Source organism: Fistularia commersonii, chromosome 22 (assembly GCF_037954325.1).
Source record: "Fistularia commersonii isolate RoL2024-O1a breed Wild chromosome 22, RoL_Fcom_v1.0, whole genome shotgun sequence".
Classification (NCBI taxonomy): Eukaryota; Metazoa; Chordata; class Actinopteri; order Syngnathiformes; family Fistulariidae; genus Fistularia; species Fistularia commersonii.
Window position 1 is genome coordinate 10052966 of NC_141305.1, and position 20948 is coordinate 10073913.

Consider the following 20948-nt stretch of genomic DNA (forward strand, 5'->3'; position numbering starts at 1 on the left):
TGGTCCTTCCGCTCTGCATTTTTGAAAACCATCGCGGTGCGAAGACACCTAGCAACAGTAGCAGGGGAGAGAGGAGGAGGAGGTGGGCATGGAACATTTCTTGTTACTACCGAAGCAGCTGCAACACATTTGTTTTAAGCGTTATTCTCGAGAGTTCGAGGGAATAAATCGTTTTAGATGCATGTATTTTCATACGGGTGACAACAGCTTTTTACCTTGCTAAACGGCTAACGTTAGCGTACCTGTCAAACACATTTTTGTCTTGTTGTTTGCATCGACGGTGAATGTCCAAACTATTATTCCATTATTTGTTTTCAACGGATCGTGACTTCGAGCGATTGTTAACCATGGCAACTGTTAAATTCTACGGTTTTCATGTTGTCATGTGTTGCTCTCTCCGGATACATAGTTGACGCTAACGCTAGGTGCCTGTTCCAAGTTTGCCCAGATAGATGGGTTTTCTGCCAACATGAATTATCTATTCCTTAGGTTTTGTCACCTACGATTCTACGAAGTCCCTGTAATCCCTCGTTTCGAAAACAATCATTTGATCAAAAACACTAACGGGGGATCTCTCGATTATAGCTTCCGTGGATTGGGCACGCCTGCTATTGGACAGCATGATGATACATTCATTTCTTCGTTAAAGTACGGAAAATAGTGTCTGTATTGGAAAATTAATTACATCCTTCAAATCCTAGTTTTGCAATTGTCAGTAGAAATAATTGTAATTCAAAGCTCTCGGTTCTGCATCTTAAAGACAAGTGACGTTTAGTTCAAGTAGCCAGATGCTAATTTTATTCTGTACCATCGTTTTACAAAAGTTGAAGTTTTGAATGTAGCTTGATCTAGGCGCTAACTCTTGTGAATTATTCCTTACCAAAGGAAATCAAACTTGATAACGTTCATAATATTTTGAGGGGGCGAATCCAACATGCATCTCGATTGGGTGTACAACTCTGCAAATGTTAACATAGTTTAAAAGTAACATTCTTCACTTTCACATAATGCAACACTGCAGCATGACTCTGTGTCCTGGAGATGATTTCCTCTTATGAAGCAATATCCAAAGTTTGTAAATATTTCAACTCGCTGTCACCACTTCCCGTAACCTTCAAGAAGATGTTAAGAAAAATCCTACGGGCTCTTAAACTCAGCAAGCGCCCTGCCTTAAAACGGAGCATGCGCAGAGTACGTTGTAAACAATGAGACTATTCCAGACTATCTCCAGCTTTGTGTCTATCCAACACTTTATCTGTGCAAAAGTAACACCGACTTCTCACATCTCAACGTAAAATACAAAAACATGTCACGTGGTGAGTGTATGTACACGTTTGTTATGGAATGTCATCACCCACAGTGCGATTTTTATCGGCATTATTTCCCCTAAAACGTATCAAATGTGTTACGTTGCACCCTGAATATTCTCCTCGAATGACATGTTTGGGTGTGACAGCATGCGAATCAACCGCGTAAGATTTTCCTAACATTTCGAATATTTCGTATCCCGGTAGTATTTGTTTAAATTGCGCGTTCTACTCCGTATTACTCGAGCTTGTCGCCCAAGACGTTTTCTCACACGCTATCCTTGCTAAGCACACTCCTGCTAATGCTCACTTTGTTAGCAAGCTAGCTAGCACTGCCATAGTATACATACATTCTTATTTCGGATAAAATCTAGATAATCGTGCCCTTGGGACTGATATTGTTCCGTGCGGGACTGATATTTGCCAAAGACTTCAAACAAATACATGCTATTTGACCAGATTTTTGTAACTTTTATGAGGATCGTTCTCCATTTAAGGTCAACAGTATTTCATGTGATGAAATCCCTTTGTTTTTCTGACGTTTTCACAGTAAACTTTACACAGTCTATCCAAGTGACTGCCAAATTTAGTGCGACACCAGTCTTTCCAAACCCTACTTTTAGCTTTAATTGCCTAAGCAGTGAAGTGAGGTGACTTTGATTCATTGCTTCACTATGTATCTTGATCCTCAAAGGGAATAATCACTGCCTACTGATGGTATAAATTTAGTGGAAATGGACCATTATAAAGAGAAATATAGTATGCCAGCTTGTCGTGTATATTCTTTAATAATGTTTTTTTTGTAGAATATACACAACTTTCAAGTTTCTGTATTTCCTGTACTGTTGTTTAACACTGTTTATCGTTGAAACAGTAGCTTGATGCGAGTGATAAGGCATGGTCTGTTTTGTTTTAGGAAGCTGAAGAATGGAGGCGGTTTTGAGCAGGTTGAAGGGGCTGAGTGATGATAAGCTGCGTCAGGAGTTTGTGCAAGCAGGCCTGAAGTGTGGCCCTATCACAACTACCACCCGAGCCATCTTTGAGAGGAAACTGGCCAGAGCGCTCGCCGGACCAGAAAGTAGTGCCACTGACTCAGACAACAGCTCATCTGAAGGTGTCTCAGAGACTGTGGCTCCTGTTGTTGACCATGCCAAACCCATGTTGTGCTCCACCACAGCAACATGCTGTAGCCACAACAAAGATGCAACAGAAGAGCTGGACTTTGGCTATGGTGTGGGTCTTAACCCGCCAGAGGAAGAGGAGTTTTCAGTGAAGACCTCGCAAAGCCCAGAGGAAAGCAGCAACTCTCAGTTGAAAGTGGAAACTCCTAAATCTGCACAAATGTCTCCAACCTTCTATTATGGAGTATGTCCAATGTGGGAGGATGCCTTGTCTCGAAGTGGTAAGAAAATAATCTAATTGCTTTGAGGAGATAATTACGTCTTTTTTCCATTCATGTTGATAGAAAAACAATTTAAATCATTTAGCGCTGCTGCTCACTTTTGGATACTTTCAGAGCCTAGCTAACAATCTAGCTGTTGACATTTCTTGATCACAATGCACATAACCAAAATACTCAATACTTGTAAAAATCTAATTATATTAATCTCTCTCTTTCTAAATGATGATTAAAACTCTCCCCCTGAACAGATGATCCTACTGTTGCTTGTTTATTCATCGTATGTACTTTAATTGTCCATTATCTCTATTGTATGGCAGTTTTACCTTCCTGCTTTTCTAGTCTGACATCTTCATTTGTTAAGTGGTTGAAAGCATTTGCAGGCTATTTCTTTGGACTTGACCTCTCTGGAATAGAGTATTGATCGAAATTCATCTTGTGGTACTTCTAGGATCAATGATATTAATGGTAATCTGTCAGGCCAGGCATTTGTTGCAACTGCTTAAGTTGTGGAGCTCATCAAGATTTTACATTTAAGGTTGACTACACTGAAATTGATTTTTTTTTCTTGTAGAAAATTTTAACTTGGAGGAAAAATATGCTGATTATTAGTTTTTTGTGTGTAGAGAGACTCCATGTGTACACAGATAAGAAAGATGCTCTCCAGGCTGTGAAATTGATGAAGGGAGCCCGATTTAAACCCTTTACCAACCGTGAGGATGCAGAGAAGTTTGCAAAAGGGATCGGCGACTACTTCCCTTCTCCCAACAAATCAATGCCTTGCGTGTCCCCTGTCAAACCAGGACTAATTATCAGTAAAGGTAAGAGGGTGACCATGTTTGTGTCAAAGAAAGCCTCCTCCCAAACAACTGACCTGTTACTTCCTGTTCAAATGCAGCAACTGTATGCAATAAGTGGGTTTTTGTACTCTTAGTTCCACCAGATATCAGTTGATTTATTATGCTTTAGCCGGTTACTGTTCCTGTCATTGTTTGGGGGGAAAAAAAGATGCAAAGCATGTTGTGGACTTTGATAACTTCATCCAAGCTTTAATAGACATGGGAGCCAATAGATAGTCTGGATTCAAATTTTTGGCTTATTGTTTTCTTTAAAACAAGATAAAGTCATGAATATTGCTACTGCTTGTGATGACATACAATCATGTTTCAACCAGCAGGAGAGGGTGTTAGGGGGAAGAAAATTAAGGAATGCATGTCTTACAAATTCTGTCTAAAAGTTTTTTTTTTGTCTCAGTATTTTGATGTTGGGTTTTATATTTACAACATTTTAGGCTCCTTCGTTGTGGAAGATCAGTGGACACAATGTTTTTGGCCTGGAAAATTGAAAATACATCAATACATCTCTATTAAGTTTAATATTAGATATCTTTTAAAAGGTTTTTGTTTACCAATATTTTTATCAATTATTAAATTAGATTAGTTTTAACTTCATTGTCATTTCATATGTAAAAGTACATGGCAACAACATGCTGTCATCTACCTTATAATTAGACACCTTATTAGGACAAATTTGTTTGATCTTAATTACACAGAATTTATCTAAAACAAAGGTATGTCGTTTTCATATGCTTTTTTGTATGTTGAACTGATGCTTGGCCAGTGATCATTGTAATTTTCAAAAACCATTGTGAAGTTAGTTTGCAAAGAAAAGAGAAACTGAGGGCAAATACAATCTAAATCCCCGGAACATAGAGTTTTTGAGAGTAGTACCTACCCTTCATTCTTTCTCTGTCTCTGTACACCAGACAACATAGATATGGACACCATTAACCGGGAGCGGGCTAACAGCTTCAAAAGCCCACGCACCCAGGACCTGACGGGTAAATTGAGGAAAGCGGTAGAGAAGGGAGATGAAGCAGCATTCCGTGATCTGGTTTTGAACAACCCGCGCTATCTCATTGGCTCAGGAGATAATCCCACTATTGTACAGGTGATAGTTCTTTTCTTCTTTTTTTCATATTTTTACATATTTCCGACTCCATGAAAGCACTTGAAAGTGAAATTGGCATTTCGCTTCATTTGAGCTTGTTGCAGCGGGCCTGTTGTACTTTTGAATACTGTGCAAAAAATTCGCTATTAATAGATATGAACATGATATGTTGGCATTTGTGGGTATATAAATGTCTTTTTGACATTGACAGGGAGCAGCCTTTGCAGAACCCACTGTTGGGTGTTGCACTGAAAAGATTACAATAGATACATGATCCGCTTGCAAATGTAGATGTTTTTATTTTAAATTTCACATAACATTTAACAAGACTATGAATTTAAGTTTGGTAAGCTCCAGGAGTGGTATGGATGCTTGTAACTCACTCTATCAGAGACATAGTAGATCATTTTTAAAAAGCAAATATCTGATGTTGCAAATGTTTAGATGGATAATGCAACTGCACAGTTCAAATTATGGGTGTGTGTCTGTGTCTGTATTATTATTTCTTACATATTTATATATTTTCAAGTTATGTCTTTTGTTCATCAACTGAATCCGTTTTCTCCTTTTGGTAAGCGAACACCAACTTAGTGTGTTGATATGCTTTCACCAGAATTAAGAAGCAGTAATTCTGTGGGGAAAAAAATAAATAAATAAAGATTGGGTGATAACTTGAAAGATCTCTCCCTTCTGGCATTGAATTTGATTGGTGGTGTTGTTCTGGTCTTTCACACATCCAGGAGGGCTGTCGGTATAATGTAATGCATGTGGCGGCCAAGGAGAACCAGGCGGGAATCACACAGCTGCTACTGGACACTCTGGAGGACCCAGAATTCATGCGCCTCATGTACCCATACGACCAGGAAGGGATGCTGCAGAAACGCATCCGATACATTGTAGATCTTTACCTCAACACTCCAGATAAAGCTGTAAGTGATTTAGAGCTACTGTGTTTAATATTTAAGTTTCCAGCTGTTAAACTAACTTTCAACAATTTTGAATATTCTCTTACAATTATGTTTAAGGAAAAACTAAGCAAAACAGCCTCATGCCATCAATAGTGATTATTTTCTTGACTCTTTACCCTCTGATGAAAGTAAAGTAACCTTCTATAAACATTTGTCAATGTCTTTTTGGCTTTAGAGAACATTGACTCACATTTTCACCACCTTTCTGTCTTTTCTGAAAATTTATAGATAGTTATAACCTATTCACTAACTGATATCAAAATAGTAAATGTTTGTTGTAACCATTAACTTGTGGTTCAGTACTTACAAAAGTTTCCCCTGTATCCTGGAAAACACTTTTTTCATGCCATGGGGAACCAAAATAGACTAAGGCAAAATGTGTTAAAAAAATGTATTTTTCATTTTCCATCCATCGTCTGTTTGCTTATCCTGCAATCGAGGGGATGCTGGAGCCTATCCAGGCCGTCATCGGGCGAGAGGCAGGGTACACCCTGCACTGGTTGCCAATCAATCAACCCATACAGACCCATACAGACAAACAATTCACTCACTCATTCAGGGCAATTTTTCCAAATTTTTTTCCAATTAACCCGCTGCATGTCTTTGGACTGTGGGTGGAAACCGGAGAACCTGGAGGAAACCCACACAGAAAGGGCTCCATTTTATGTATCATGGTAACATTCAAATGGTAATGTTTGAGTGAAACGTTCCACTGAACCAGGCTAGTTTATTTGACGTGTTATTCCTTAGACAGCGTTTATGTTTTACTGGCTCACAGTGCCTGTATGTTCCAGGGCTTCGAAACACCACTCCACTTCGCCTGCAAGTTTGGGTGTCCAGAGGTGGTCAATGTCCTGTGTTCACACCCCGGTATTGATAAGAACTGCAAGAACAAAGATGGCCAGAAGCCTTGTGATGTAAGTTTTATTTTCAGTCACATCTGTGCCTATCAACACAAATTACCCAGAGAAATATTTTTCTGTGCTGAACTGCATCCCCACATGTAGATCTCGATGGAGACTTTTACCCGCTATGGTTTTGCAGTGGTGACCTTGTTGCTTGCTTTTTATATCTCTTGGCCACAAGCATTCACTGCACACTGAAGTCTAAACATAGACTACCATGAGCAAATTCTCTTCCCAGCTTATCCAGCAACATTCATATTGTGTGCCATCATTTCCCTTTTTTTCTTTTTTCCACAGCTTATTTGTAGCAGAAAAAATAAAACCGAAGAAGTGAGACAAAGGATAATTGACTATTTGGAGGGTGAGAACAAAGAATGTTTTCAAAACATAAAATTTTTATCTTCCCTTAAAGTATGATTAGATTTAGATTACATTAACATGGTAAGCTTTGGTAAATATGAACCCGTTGTTACAGCTTTACATTACATTACAGTCATTTTGCAGACGCTATTAACCAAAGCAACTTACAAAAAGTGCAATTCAGACAAAAAGTGCAATTCAGGTTTGCTGATAGTTGATAGTAAATATCACTTTATTTGTTATACATTCAAGAACCTATCTCATTTCGACCAGAGTCCAGTGTATTTTTCATAGATAAATATGTGATTTTTATTGTAAATTTTGTTAGGATTTGTAACAGACCTGAATATAACCAAAGTATCTTAAAAAATATCTTACAATTTTGCATTTATCAAAAGTATACATTGAGTTGAAAGGAAAAAAAAAAAATAACAGAAGTGTCTTACAGTGTAACTAAAGTACCAGAGAATCTATTTTCCTAAAGTGTGAAACTCCTGGCTTCTCCTCTCTTACGCCTCAAGTCGTATTCTCCTAGTGGTTTTAAGGAGTGTTTTTTTTCTATTCTCAAATGTATACACACACTTTTTCTTAGTTTTGTTTTAAGGTTCTGCTAATGTAAATAACTAAATTGTTGGTTGTTTGTTTGACAGACCGCTGCTATATCCCATTGCTGAGGGCAGCTGATAATACCTTTCAGCCCATCATCGGGACCACATGGCTACCTGAAGCCTCAGAGAGTCTCCCACTTAACCAGCGGCACGCTAGAAGCCCCATGGATCCCGTGATGACGGTCACAGCCTTTGCTGGACCGCTGAGTCCTTCCAAAGCAAGTTCATCACCTGATTAACTTCAAGCTCATCTCTCACAGTGTCTCTACATTATATTTTTAAGAGTAACACTCTAACCTTGTGGACTATTCAAAACATAAAGTGACCAGAGAATTCGGTTTTCTTCTGTAGGCCGATGACTTCCGTCGCTGCTGGAAGACGCCACCCAGAAACCGAGCAGAGTATTTCCATCACATCCTTAAATCTGACCCTGATCGTGGGGCAGAGAGAGTTGGCAGGTCAACCCAGTTTTGTAACCTCTTCTAGTTAATATGTTTACTATCTTGTGGTCAAATGGAAGGTGCACACTGCTGCAATTTCAAATTGGTATTTTTCTTACGGCTCTTATCTTAAATGCTGAATCATGTTCTGTCTGCAGAGACCTGGCTCATGAAATGGGACACCCGTGGGCTGAATACTGGGTCTTTCTTGATGGTTTTCTAGATATCTCCTCTTCTGAGGGTCTCAGAAAACTAGAGGAATATTTGAGTAAGAAAGACTTCAGCTCACGGGCTCATGAAGAGGCTGGAGAAAATGAAACCAGCAACAGATTCCGAACCCCCTCTCCAGGTAGCTCTGGTGGAAAAACCTTACTCTCGGTATTGGGATCTACGATAAAATCCCAACTGCCCTTTTTCATGCCTCTGAACACATCACTTTTGTAACATAATCGCCTCCGTTATGAAAAACATCACAACTAATAGCCACTTATTCATCATTTGCTCTGGCTGCAGGCAAGCCCAAAAAGTTCTGCAACTCCATCTCAGTTGGTGCCTTCCTGGATGAGGGGGACGACATTAGCCTGGAGGAGATGAAGAACAGGCAGAACGCAGCGCTCACCAGCATCACCTCCTCCGCTGCATCCAAGGACAGTCTGAAGGGGGCAGTAGGCGGTCACGAGTCCCACATCCTGCCGATCGCACTGCATCACCGCGGGGCCGACCTGATTGAGATGGCGGCAGAGCAGGACCTGCTGTGCTGCTGCGATGATGGTCTCCTGTCACCCGGCGTCGTCTGTAAAAACGGGGTGTGCTCGTCCTCGAGAGACAGGACTCACAATGGAGACAAAGTGTCTCCCCGATCCTCCCCCTCCACCTCCTTCCTGCTGTCGCCCATTTCTAACCTCATGGTGGAGTTTGAGCGCATGTCATTGCAGGAGCGGCTGGACAGCCCCACAAGCTGCAGGGAGAGGCGGAGCAGCAGTGGGGGCCGCCACAGGGATATCCGTGACTCTTACATCTCCGCCTCTACCACAGATTTGACCTCCAGCCTGAGCCGCATCTCTTTTGGTCAAAATGGCCAGGATGGTGAGAGTGTGGAGGTGCCGGGCTGGAGAACAGAGGGAGGGGAGACAGAGGAGAAGCAAAGCAGTGGCAGCTCAGAGGAGTATTTCGATGCCGAGGAGACCCTGGAGATGCTAGGCAGGACTAGGGGGTCATTATCAGGGGCCCGCAACTTCTGTGCTAGGTCCAAATCATGGGACCATGGGGGGAGGGACCTGAGCAGCTCAGGATCTTCCGGATCTTCCTACAAGTCCTTAGATAACTCCCACGAGTTTTTACCAAGAACCCCACCACACAATAGAAAAAGACTTTTCATCGAGGGGTGAGTCTCAAATAACACTTTCTAACAGTGTACAACGGGATCGTAGGTGCTGATTATACTTATATATTTCAGAAATGCCCTGGACAAGCTTTCCATTATGAACCATTCCAAATTGATATTGTGAAGAATAATTAAACTTTTTTGACATTTTGAAACACCGTGATATCTTCCTAAGAACATATATCGGGACTCTAGGTGTATATATTTTATTTTCTACTTGTTCTTTTGTAATAAGCATAGGAGGTAAAAGTGGAAACAACCTGAGGAACACAACACCTGAGAGTGAACTAGTATGTAAAAGAAATTGCACCTATTTATGCAAAAAAAAACTTGAATATGAATTGATTTATGGGAAATGTTAGGAATTCCATGTGTCATTTCTGATAATGTTTCTTTGAATATTTACTCCAAATTTTTTGTCATTATTTTCATATTTTCACAGGGATTCACCCACCAAGTTGGACAGAGAGGTCCTGTCTGCGCTGGAAGGTGTAGAGGTTGACCCACAAAAGCATCCCAGCATTTCTAAATGGAAGAGCACAATGAAGTCCTACTCTGCCTTAGAGATGCAGAGGTAAGATTCATTGTGTCTTAAATTTAATGCCAGAACCAATGTTACATTTTGTAGTATACATGTACAGTCTATTATGCAGTTTTACAGTTTTATCTATAGATGCTGTATCCTTTCTCTAGTGCTAACGCTACCCCTTGTGCCCTGTAATTGCCCCTCGGGGACAAATAAAGTGATTCTGATTTTCATTTTTCAAATGATATTTAAGTCCCTGAAAGACATTGTTTTGGAAAATGTTTCCCTTTTGAAGTGTCTTTTACAATCTGCTTAACTCAGGTCTCTGGTTATTGGACAGACATTAAAAATGAGGAACGTGTCCTAATCTTAATTCGACATCTGTAGCAGTCAGTTGCGCAGCAATATTGCATGTTGGAGGTCAGTCTATAAAGACAATTAAATGTCAATGGCAGTACATTATGAAATATCTAATGTACTTGCAGAGTTCTTTGACTTTTGATAATATCAATCCATTTTGGGCTCAGTATTGATGTTCTCACTGTATAATAAAGAACAAAACAAACATCCATTGATGTAAAGATTGTTCGAACTTTAAACCCACAAATTTCAACGTATTAAATATTCTGGTACTTAATGTCCAATAGCCAGCCGAGTCATCAGATGATTGATATATATATATATATATATATATATTAGTCTCTGCTTAGGGATGGAAAATCACAAAATAATTTCACATAAAAAAAAATTATAAAATTCATGTGTAATGAGGCAGAGTTGAATTCTACCTTTGCTTCAATGCTCATGTAAGGACAAATTTAGAAGAATTTGAAAAGCCTACAAAAGACTTGAGCAGACAGGGGATGAGCTTTAATGAGTGAATATAATTTCAATAATTAGCATGAAGACTCAGCAAGGGGTAATAATAGTTTCCTCCACTGGTTAATTTATACTCATTTTGTGCTCTTAAATGTAACCAAAAGCTGGGGTGTGTGTGTCTTTCTGTGTGTTCAGCTGGCCAAGCCCTGCAGTGGTAAGACCACACCTCAGGATGCAACATCAGACCCCTAGATCCCCGGTTAGCAGCCTGTCTCCCTCGGGACGCTTCAGTCCCGCTCGGCATGCTGCCTCGCCGGACTTCAGCCCAAGCCGTTACAGCCCTGCCAGTGCTAGCTACATCCAGCGCATTCGCCTCAAGCACTTGAATGAGCCGCCAGTCTAACTGCCCACACCTCCCTGTCTCCTGACCATAGCGGCCATACCCTCACCTCTTACCCAGCTGCACCAAGGTGGCCACACCAGAGCTCAGAAACCACATACCTAACTGAAATATGCACAAGTGTGTGGAAGATTTGTATTAAAGATGTATTGTACTACTCCTATGTAATACTGGAATTTCCATCATGACAGGTTGTGACAGACACTTGAGACTTTAAAAAGATAAAATTGAAACCTCAGTGATACATGTACTGTATGGGTGTTGGACTGACAATTATATTATTCATGGCAAGTGTAAGACACCTGGATCATTGCCCGAGTCAACTTTTTGGATATTGTGAATACAAGCCACACTCCCCAAAGTTAGTTGGTCACTACAACTCTAGTGTGGAATCCTCAGCAGGACTCTGTCACTAAGATGTTCTTAAAGGTAAAAAAAAAAAAAAAAAATCAATATTTTAAAATTTGTTTTTGTATGTTGGTCAGTAGCACAAAACGTAACGTTTTTATTAATGGTGTTTAACCAACTGCCATTTCCTATGTTTTCTTCAGTTCAGGAATTGCCTTAATTTTCTGAAGTGATGGACCAGTTCTGTCAGTTTGGACACACACTCTAGCTCACATGAAACATCTGGCTGCATCACTCTCACGTGGCAACAGCAAACATGGGGAAAACTGATAAGACTGAGATCTTCCATGCTATGTTCTTCTTCAATAAATTGATGCATTTTCCATCTTTTCTCGGTGGTTCCTGGACATGTCTTGACTTTTACTTTCTACCACTACCAGCGGCCTTAGTGCAATTTTTTTTTTAATATATATGTATTTCAGTCAAAGGCATCCTCCATAGTGTACAATGACACGACACACATGTTAGTATAGTGTAAAAATGTTTCTTGTTTTAGCTAAACCCTGAAGTAATACTAGGCAACCTCTAACCAATACGGGGCAGTAAAATAAATGTACCAGCAACAGGTATATTTTAATAATGCCATCACGGTCAGTAAAACTGCCTTATACTTTGTGAGAACACATTTGAAAGCAGCAGAGTCTGATGTTGACTCCCAGTGAGATTGACAGGAACATAATTGAACAATTGTTTGAAACAATCATGTTTATAGCAGCTATGATCCATGTGTTCAATGTCATTGATCTTGAACTTTTCAATCTGGAGTCCCTAAATTCATCATGATGGGATGTTCCATTTACTTGCAAGTACAGTATTATGTCACTGCTGCATAGGACAAAAGAAGCCAGTCATTTGAAAAATTCAGATTGCCACTTAATCAAAGAGACGCAAACATTCTGAATGTATTTTTTTCCTTTTGTGAACTAAACCCTTATTGGAGCACAAACCACTTGATGGATAAGATTGTACTGTCATCCCTGTGCTCTCAGGCGAACTAAACCTGCTGAATGTTGAAGAATTTTGAACTTTGCAAAAACACACCTAAAAAACTTAAGACATGCTTCTTGTGCTTTTAGCATTCTGTGCTATATTCTAAATTGACTTTCATTGTGAATTCTTTCTGTAAGTCTAGACCTCATGTCCTTTCAACTAATCAATAAACATCACCCCTCCTTCACTGCCAACGTGTCTGAGATGGTTTGTGTTGTTTCAGCGTCTGCAAAGCCAGTAAGCCACAAAATGAGACCAAGTGGATTTTGAAACTTGTTTTTTTTGACTGCAGCACTGGACACACGATCCTCACATCAATGACACAAAAAGCATGAACTGCATTTTACAACACCTAGACAAATACAATTTCTGGGAGAGGTTTAAAAATCAGTCACTTTTGTAAAAATACTCAGGTACATTCCACAGGAGTTGCTAAGCAGTTGTTAGTCACTTCTGCTGGTGTTCTATGACATAGATGTCAACAACAGTGCCACTGCAGTCTCTCAAACGGTACTTAAGATTGTAAAATGAGAGCTTCAAAAGAAATTTCCAAGACACTTGAGGAGATAATGACCCTGTGACTGACCTGCGGAGCCAAGTGGCCCTCTAACCCAAGTTCAAGAAGTGTGCAGAGTTGTATGGACCATCAGGTCCGTGTAAGTTTGTCCGGGGGCATGAAGCCTGCATCACCCAAAGTTCTGAGAGCCACCCTGCCACTTGGACGGATGGTGAGCCAAGTGATGCTGCCGTTGTTCAAGCCCATCCGTAACCAACCCTCTGGAGGAAACTGCAGAGCCCTGAGAGAAGAAGGAATGAGCAGCTATTTGTTATTGCTGACAGTTGACATCAGTAGGACAACCATTTCAGTATCATCTTACTCTGATACTGTTCTGTGGAGATCTTTTTCAGCTGTTAGTTGAGATAATGCTGCTCCACCTGACACGGGCTGGATCATCTATATATATATCTCTGATCTGATATATATGCATATATATATGTGTGTGTGTGTGTGTGTGTGTGTGTGTGTGTGTATATATAGAATGAAAGTATATGTATAAAATCAAGGACCATCATGAATTTGGCTAAATTTCTTCTGCAAACTTTCCACCATCAAATTATTTTGACTGGATAATCCTGTTAAAATAGAATGCGTCTTCAATCATCACACAGTGTGGAAATTTCCAAATTCTCCATACTCAAGCAAAAATTGTGATACTGCCAATAAATTAAACTCTGAGAAACATTTTTTCAAAAAAATAAAATAGAATAACAAAAAAATTAAAAAAAACACCAAAGAGTGAGGGGCTTTAGTTCAACTAGAGATAAGAATTATACATGGAGAATTCTTCTTACAGTGGAGTCAGGTGAACAGACTGACGGACCGTTATTAAACATCTGTCAAGTAAAGTGTGAAGTTAAGAACAGGAGTTGGTCATCTTATCTTTGTGATGAAGGGTCAAACTTGCTCCCATAAGCGTCCCAAATGTATCAGTAGATGTAACATGGTGTTTTGACTATTGTGGAAGAGTAAACTGAATTCTTTCTCTTCTTGTCATTTATGTATGAATTCCTCACAAAGTGACCATTTTATAAGGTCAGAAGACAACACAACCAAACCTTTTTCAAGATAAGTGAAAAACTCACTCTCCTGATAATTCTGTATGTTTTCAAGCTTGTTACTATATCTTAAAATCGAAACATTTTTTTGCATCTTGTACCCTTTTCTCCAAATCTGTAACTTAGGAACACTTTTATTCTAATATTCTGCAGCTGACTTTCAGTCCAAATAATCAGATGTAGGCTTAAATGACTCACAAATGATTGTATTGATCCTATAAGAAAAGTTTAAGAAGACATCACAACCAATCGTATGGATCAGGTTCTTGTCAAGCCAAGGGCGACACAGACCAAGAACAAAATATTAAGATAGTGTAATGGGAAACTATAATGCAACTTAGAGCATAACTTTGAACAATGGTAAGCACAAGAAGCTGAACCACAACCAGCCGGGGACACAAACCTGCAGACAAAATAACGGATGACATTGGCATGACAGACGATGATCTCGTAGCTGTCCTCCTTCTGCTTGGGGTCGGCCCGGTGGATGTAGCGGCGGAAGGCTGCCTCTATGCGAGCTCCGTCTTCATGGTACTGCTGGAGGACGGTAGAGAGGTTGAAAGCCAGCTTGACAGACACGTGGGTTGTGTTGGTATGTCAATACATAATGCTGACGTGTACTGCCAGGAATGTGGGAAGAGTTTCCCTCCGAAATGCGCTCCATTCCTGTGGCAGTCTCTGATAAGCTGGCAGACGGACGTAGGCAGCTCAAACAAGTACTCGGCAGGACATATGCATGAACATGTGGGTGCAGAGGGCCACCGAGCTGAATACTAGAAGATGCAAATGCAACAGGAAGTTCATTCTGGGGTGGGGAGCGGAGGGCCAGCTTCTCACCACAGCATCAGGCTTCCAGTGTGTGACAGGTGGAACCGGCTCGATGGGTGCACCCTCTCTCAGCAAATCACAGCTCACCAGCTCCACTCCTGAATTCATGGGGAATTTAGTGTTGGAGGAAAAAAGGCACAGCTGTGATGGTTTGTAAGGCTACAGAAGCTTTGATTTCACTGGAAGAAGTCAGATTGTCTAAAAAAAATAAATTGTCAAAAAGAAAACAAGATTTGAATAGCAAATATTCTCTTTCCAAGTCTAAACCTATTTACAACTTTTGTACTTACATAAACCAACAGATGGCTTTTGAACCAGGAAAAGACATTGTTTACAGTATTTGGGGATTTTCAGCTCACTCATACTGCTTTACTCATGTAAATTTCTCACAGCGGGCAGTTGTTTTTTTAACAAAGCGGTAGCATTCCCCATAAAAAATAAAAATAAAGCATAAACTTCAAGCATATTTCTTTTTTTGTCCTATGGTTTCAAATCTTCCCAAGTCTTCTGTGGTGCACATGCCTATGCAGTGGGTGGCAGCATGCTGGTGATCAGTGTCGAACTTGGTTAAGGGCCTTAATTAGTAATATATAGTATTTTGAATTCAGCCTACTATGGCAAATACAGAGTGGCAAATCTGAAGGTGTCAAAAAGAAGACATTCATGATGTTTCTCCTCTACCTGGGAGGTATTTGCTGATGATGCCTGCTGTTTCTGTGGCCCGTGTCATGCTGGAGTGAACCAGAACGTCATACTTCAGTCCCAACAAGGCCAATCTCTGGCCTGTCAACTCAGCCTGCTCTCGACCTGAATGATGCAGAACACAATTACCGCGTTAAAATCCTTTAGAGTGTACACTTACGAAGGCAAATGCCAGTATATTTAGGAAGAATATCAAATCCAACTACATTTCTTCCTTAAAGAACTGCAGGCTTGGGAGAATGATAACAAAAAAAAATATCCTGATATCCAGAATAGAAGCGTGCCAGCTGTGAATGAATTGTTCAAATCTCAAATCCTGTTACTGACTCCTTAGTCATGAATCCTCATCTCTATGAACTTGTTCAAAATCATCCCTGCTACTGCTATCTAGCTAACTGTAAATAAGAGACAAGAAAACATGTCACTATTGAATAGCTGCTCATCTAACTGCATTTGTGGATCAGGTTAATCACTGTATTAGCCCTGTGGGAAGAACCCCTGCTCTAGTTTCTTGTTTCAACTCATGTCCCGCTTTCCCTCCCTGCTGCGAGCTGTGAACAAAGAATCAGAGTGCTCACAGTAGCCCTCCCCACTCACAAAACAAAACGACTTACTCTGTAATTTGATGGACAAATGGCTTAGTAGCTCAGGTTAAGCCACCCTTCACAGAAAACATGTGACTGACTCAGTGATTCAAAGACACAATTTTCTCTGGTGAGTGACTTAAGACTGGCAAAAGAATTAAGTTTCCCCATTACTAATCCAAAAGACTATCTATTAATATATCGTCTATCTCCTTTCCTTTTCGGACGGTCCCTTAAGGGGTCACCACAGCAAATCATCGTCCTCCATTTATCCCTGCTCTTTTTCCTCTAGGACAAACCTTTGCTCTTTTGCACTGAATCCATAAAAATCCCATCTTTCAATATTTCTCCTGCTGTGGAAACATCCCATGAATAGCTATATGCACAGGTTAAAATCATAACATAGATGGTAGCTAATTATTGCCCAGCTCCGATGTTAGGATACACTATCCCTGGTATCTTATGTTGGGTGTAAAAAGAGTGAGTGCACACCTAGAGGGGTGAGGACCCGGTCTTTGTCGGTGGGGCCGCTAAGGATGTACTGTGAGTGTCTGATAAGGAGGATGTTGCGTGTTGCTTTGGGTTTGCCGTTGTCCTGCTCGGAGCTGGGGTCTTCAGCTGCGCTCTCCTTCTTCTTCCCGTTAAGCAGAGTTGATGGATCTCTCCTGAACACAGTTAAGCCACAGCGGATTAAAAAAGGGACGGCTATGCTCAACATTGTAAACTTGAGACATGCAAAACTAGATTACTGTGCTTTAAACTTTGCTTCCTGTCTCTTGTGTGGATGTTTGCTTATACCAGGGGTGGGCGGTTATTTTGACTGGCAGGCCAAATATTTTATTTTTATGCATGTGCCAACTATGTACAATGTAAATTGAACAAAACTGAAATATTTAATTTTTTGGCATTTTATATCAACTTCAAAATCATTCATGATCATTTTAATGTACCAATATTATTTTATATGTAATCATCCCTACAAAATTGAACAAAAGGAAAAAAATCAGGAGTTTTTAAATTCAATAGTGGTTGAAAATACTTATTCAAATATTCAAAGAAAATAGTTTCGCGGGCCGGATATAAAAAGCAAAACGGGCGGATGTGGCCCGCGGGCCGTAAAATGCCAAGGTCTGGCTTATACCCACTGCCAAACTGAGCGTTATTTATTGCTATGAAAGCGAATAGTTGTTTTTATGGGTAATAGTTATTTTTATTCACTTTCCCCCTTAATGAATCGCAACGACAGGGTTGACGTGACGACCGAACAACACAAAACGGCGGCGGGAAATGAAAGTACGCCCGGGGCTCCATACTTATCCCAGTTAAAGTCCCAGGCCTGTCCGGTCGGGGCCGGCGTGTGGGTCGCGGGCGTCCACGCCGGCTGGGCAGCTTGGAGGACTGAGAATTTCGACCACCAGCCTTCTCTCCGCAACTCGCCGAAGTGGCAGTGGGAGTCGGCGGCGGCAGCCGCGACAACCATGACGGCGGTCCCGCCGGCGAATCCACATATTAGTTTGAAGGGTTTTCTGTACCACATACCGCCTGGCACCGCAGGAGGATGCTAACAAATTAGCTAGGCTCAATTGGCCAAATAGCGGTATCGCTCACTTCGTACAAAACCTTCTTTGTTTGTTGAACGGAGCAGCTTTTTCACCACTATTCCGGGTCGGGATACAAATAAAACCTGTATGTCCACAACATGAAGGAAGAAGGAGGAAAAGTTGTTCGGTTGGAACTGAAAAGTCAGAACAGAATCGAACAAGAAGAGATCGAAGACTAATCTAGTTGGCTTCAAACAATACGGCGGCCCAAGTGAGTCAAGATAGTCCGATTTGCGTAAGTGTGCCGAAGTAACCAGCGGGGGGCGCTGTAATCCACGGTAATAAAGTTAAGAAGCCTTGAATATCATCCAAGTCAACTCCATTCATTATAAAACACGCAAAACCACACACACGGCGGCATTCTATGCGTGTTTACAAACAAACCCAAACGTGTTTTAATCATATTTCGAGTCTTTCAGAAACTCCAAACCCCGATTCAAAAAACCCGATGGCGTTTAGGAGAAATGTATTTATGTATATTATGCGATTTTCAATCGACTGAGGCTATTATTCGTGGAATACGCCGTGCCGTGTCGGGGTGAACGCATACGCACCGGTGATCCGCTCCTGAAGGAGTTTTTGCAGAGAGGCTCCACCTTTTCAAAGCGGTTCAGTGACCTCACCAGTGGGCTGAATTGCGAGGGTGGGATTTCCAAGGCTTTCTGAGAGCAGCTCTACGCCTCCCTGCCTTTCTATCGCAGGGATCTATGCGGCTCCAGCGGCGGCAGAGCCCGGCTGATCGTACCTGTGCAGTCACCGAAAGGCCTATACGTTACGCACTGGATCTCTCTCTTCTTTTTCTTCATCTTTTTTTCTTCCACATGCGACTCCTACCGGAATAAATAATTGAGGAATGTGGAAATTACAGAATGCCCACCAGCGCTGGAAAGAGATTTAAACCCACCAAATACATCCCAGTGTCCACAGCAGCCACGCTCCTTGTGGGATCGACCACTCTGTTTTTCGTTTTCACGTAAGTTGCACATCTTCTTTCCACCCGTTTTGGTCCACGCCGGTTTTTTTCACAGCATGTGCCCTCGGATCACTGTGGGAGCGGGGGGGCGGGGGGTTCCAAGTTTGCATGTCTGCATTCGAGGGCGGGATGAGTGAACGTATAGTGAAGTGTATGCTTCCCATCGGGATATGTATGATGGTTTTGCAAAAAATTAAAAGTAGCTGCAACCATTCAGCCAGAACATATGCAAGGCAAACTTGCAGTAAGGCATGCAAGTTTAACAAGGTTGTGATTCCCTAAAGAACCCCCGGTGCTCAGGCCGCAGACACTCCCCTTCCGATATAAAAGCAGCCTCACGCCAGGGGTGACATAAAAGATGGTTGACTTGGCCGGACGGGCATCACGCACAATCCACGCGTTGCCAGAGTTTGCTCCTCCGCTGCTTCACGGATGTCAAAGCCGGTGTGTTGGTTGCTTCCGGATGTGCAGATCCGTGTGTGTGTGTGTGTGCGTGTGTGTGTGTGTGTGTGTGTGCGCGCGCACACACACATAGGATGTGTTCATATCAAGGCAAGGCTCAGCATCTGTATGAATAATGTCCCTCCTCACCCAGCCCCAATCTGTTGAATGAGTAGGTTAGCGTAGACACGGTGAAGATGGTGTCTGCTGTCTGAATCATCACTCCTTCGTCAGAGTGAGAACCTTCAGGTGAACGGATTATTGGTGAAATCTCCCTCTCAAAAGGACCAAAGGGTCAAAGTCTTAGTATCTGACCTAGGCTATGGGTGGGGTGGGGGGCAGCATCCATTCCCCCATATAGACTGGGTGTGTGCACTGAAGAATGAAATGGCTGTTGGATTGTATATATCTCCAACCAAGGTCGGCTGAATTTAGACTATTTAAAGCTATTTCTTGGTTTACTACAGACACCAGATTCGATTTACGGTTTTTGTGTCCTGTTAATGGCCAATTTGCTACGTGGATCATGTGTGCTCGGTTCTTGATGACTTGAGGTATAGCAATTCATAAGATTGGATGCTGAAAGAAAGTAAAAATGTCCTGCTTTTGGAGTACAGAGACAGAGTGGAACATATGGCGTTTGTAGGTTTTGCAGGTATCTTAAATTCTAGCTTGAAATAATCCTTGCACTCATTACAGCACTTTTCTGGATTTTTCTTTTTGCTTAATCGTCTGATTGACATTTGGATGAAGACAGAATGTACCATTTATGTTTGCCATTCCCGTAATGATGCTCTCGCACATCCCACAATGTTTGCTGGACTTACTATCAGTTGATCATTTGCCGGGGATGACATGAATCCACCTTAACATAATTTCAGCAGCAGATGGTTCAAGGGTTAGGATTATGATTTTGCTCTGTTGCTCCTTGGTTTCACATTAGAAGGATTGAGTGTAACATAATGGAACTCCCTGCGGAGCAGTACGCATCCAAACTAGGCCATGCCTTCCTATTGTCAAACACATAGAGTCCATTATATTGAGCCTAGTCCACCCTTTTCTTCAGCTCGACTGCCTTTTGCTGCACAAGCCGCAGTGCAGTTATTAATTAGTGTAAAAGATGTGTAATGCCGTAAAAACTAGACGTAAAAGCAATTTAAATCTCTGTACGCCATTTACTTATTTACTTATTTAAGTGCCTCATGTTCCCCACATGTACAACAAACTGCCAGAGATGAAATGTATTTAGGACTCATTTGGGTAGTGGAGGATGAGATCTGGGTCCAGCTTTAGAGCACTCCTACTGGTCGTGGTGTTACCGTGTTTGACTTAGTGGAGCCTAACAGTTTGTGTCTGCCACCCGGATTGAATTAGAAAGCATTAGGGTAGCATTATTTATATCACCCCAGCATGACCATGATTTGTCAGAAAGAGCTGACGATAAATTAAGCTTTTAGTCATGGTTTAGCCATAATAATATTTTCCTGTCCAGAACATTATTCTGTTATACAGTAGGTTATATTACTTAGTCTATCAAAATATGCTTGCACTGAAACAAAATAGCCATTACATGATTTTAGTTTCCAAGCCTAATAGAACAGATAAGCGAATGGAATATATGTATTGATCCTACAGACAAGACTTCATTTCAAGTATTCAGCATTTTTTGCTACGCAGCAAATACTGAGCGAGGCCGTCTCATGCTGGTAAATCTCTGTCAGGACTACATATGGGAGCA

At 41.2% G+C, this 20948-nt stretch overlaps 3 protein-coding genes across 7 annotated transcripts in view; 2 read left to right on the top strand and 1 right to left on the bottom strand.

The window, feature by feature from the left end:
- The first annotated feature begins 25 nt into the window (after positions 1 to 25).
- ankle2 (ankyrin repeat and LEM domain containing 2) lies at positions 26 to 11797 on the top strand. Of its 4 annotated transcripts, none has more exons than XM_086169234.1 (13): positions 26 to 82; positions 2224 to 2709; positions 3333 to 3527; positions 4472 to 4656; positions 5397 to 5585; positions 6419 to 6541; positions 6827 to 6890; positions 7540 to 7715; positions 7849 to 7955; positions 8096 to 8286; positions 8451 to 9321; positions 9764 to 9895; positions 10862 to 11797. In XM_086169234.1, exons 2-13 carry the CDS (start codon positions 2235 to 2237, stop codon positions 11067 to 11069), a joined length of 2916 nt encoding a protein of 971 aa, XP_086025360.1. In that variant the 5' UTR covers positions 26 to 82; positions 2224 to 2234; the 3' UTR covers positions 11070 to 11797. The 4 variants fall into 4 exon arrangements, with proteins under 4 accessions (XP_086025360.1, XP_086025359.1, XP_086025362.1 ...); XM_086169233.1 differs by lacking the exon at positions 26 to 82 and adding an exon at positions 1183 to 1316; XM_086169236.1 differs by lacking the exon at positions 26 to 82 and adding an exon at positions 1198 to 1316 and having other exon boundaries at positions 2228 to 2709.
- A 927-nt stretch (positions 11798 to 12724) lies between these two features.
- On the bottom strand, positions 12725 to 18032 carry pgam5 (PGAM family member 5, serine/threonine protein phosphatase, mitochondrial). Of its 2 annotated transcripts, none has more exons than XM_086169239.1 (6): positions 17509 to 18032; positions 16688 to 16860; positions 15591 to 15716; positions 14919 to 15007; positions 14485 to 14615; positions 12725 to 13261 (listed from the first exon to the last, which is right to left on the bottom strand). In XM_086169239.1, exons 1-6 carry the CDS (start codon positions 17730 to 17732, stop codon positions 13111 to 13113), a joined length of 894 nt encoding a protein of 297 aa, XP_086025365.1. In that variant the 5' UTR covers positions 17733 to 18032; the 3' UTR covers positions 12725 to 13110. The 2 variants fall into 2 exon arrangements, with proteins under 2 accessions (XP_086025365.1, XP_086025364.1); XM_086169238.1 differs by having other exon boundaries at positions 14485 to 14618.
- A 154-nt stretch (positions 18033 to 18186) lies between these two features.
- zdhhc8b (zDHHC palmitoyltransferase 8b) overlaps positions 18187 to 20948 on the top strand; it is a 79177-nt gene continuing 76415 nt past the window's right edge. Inside the window, exon 1 of the mRNA XM_086169237.1 lies at positions 18187 to 18769. Coding sequence (XP_086025363.1) covers positions 18666 to 18769 — 104 coding nt within the window. The 5' untranslated portion in view covers positions 18187 to 18665. The remainder of the gene's footprint in view (positions 18770 to 20948) is intronic.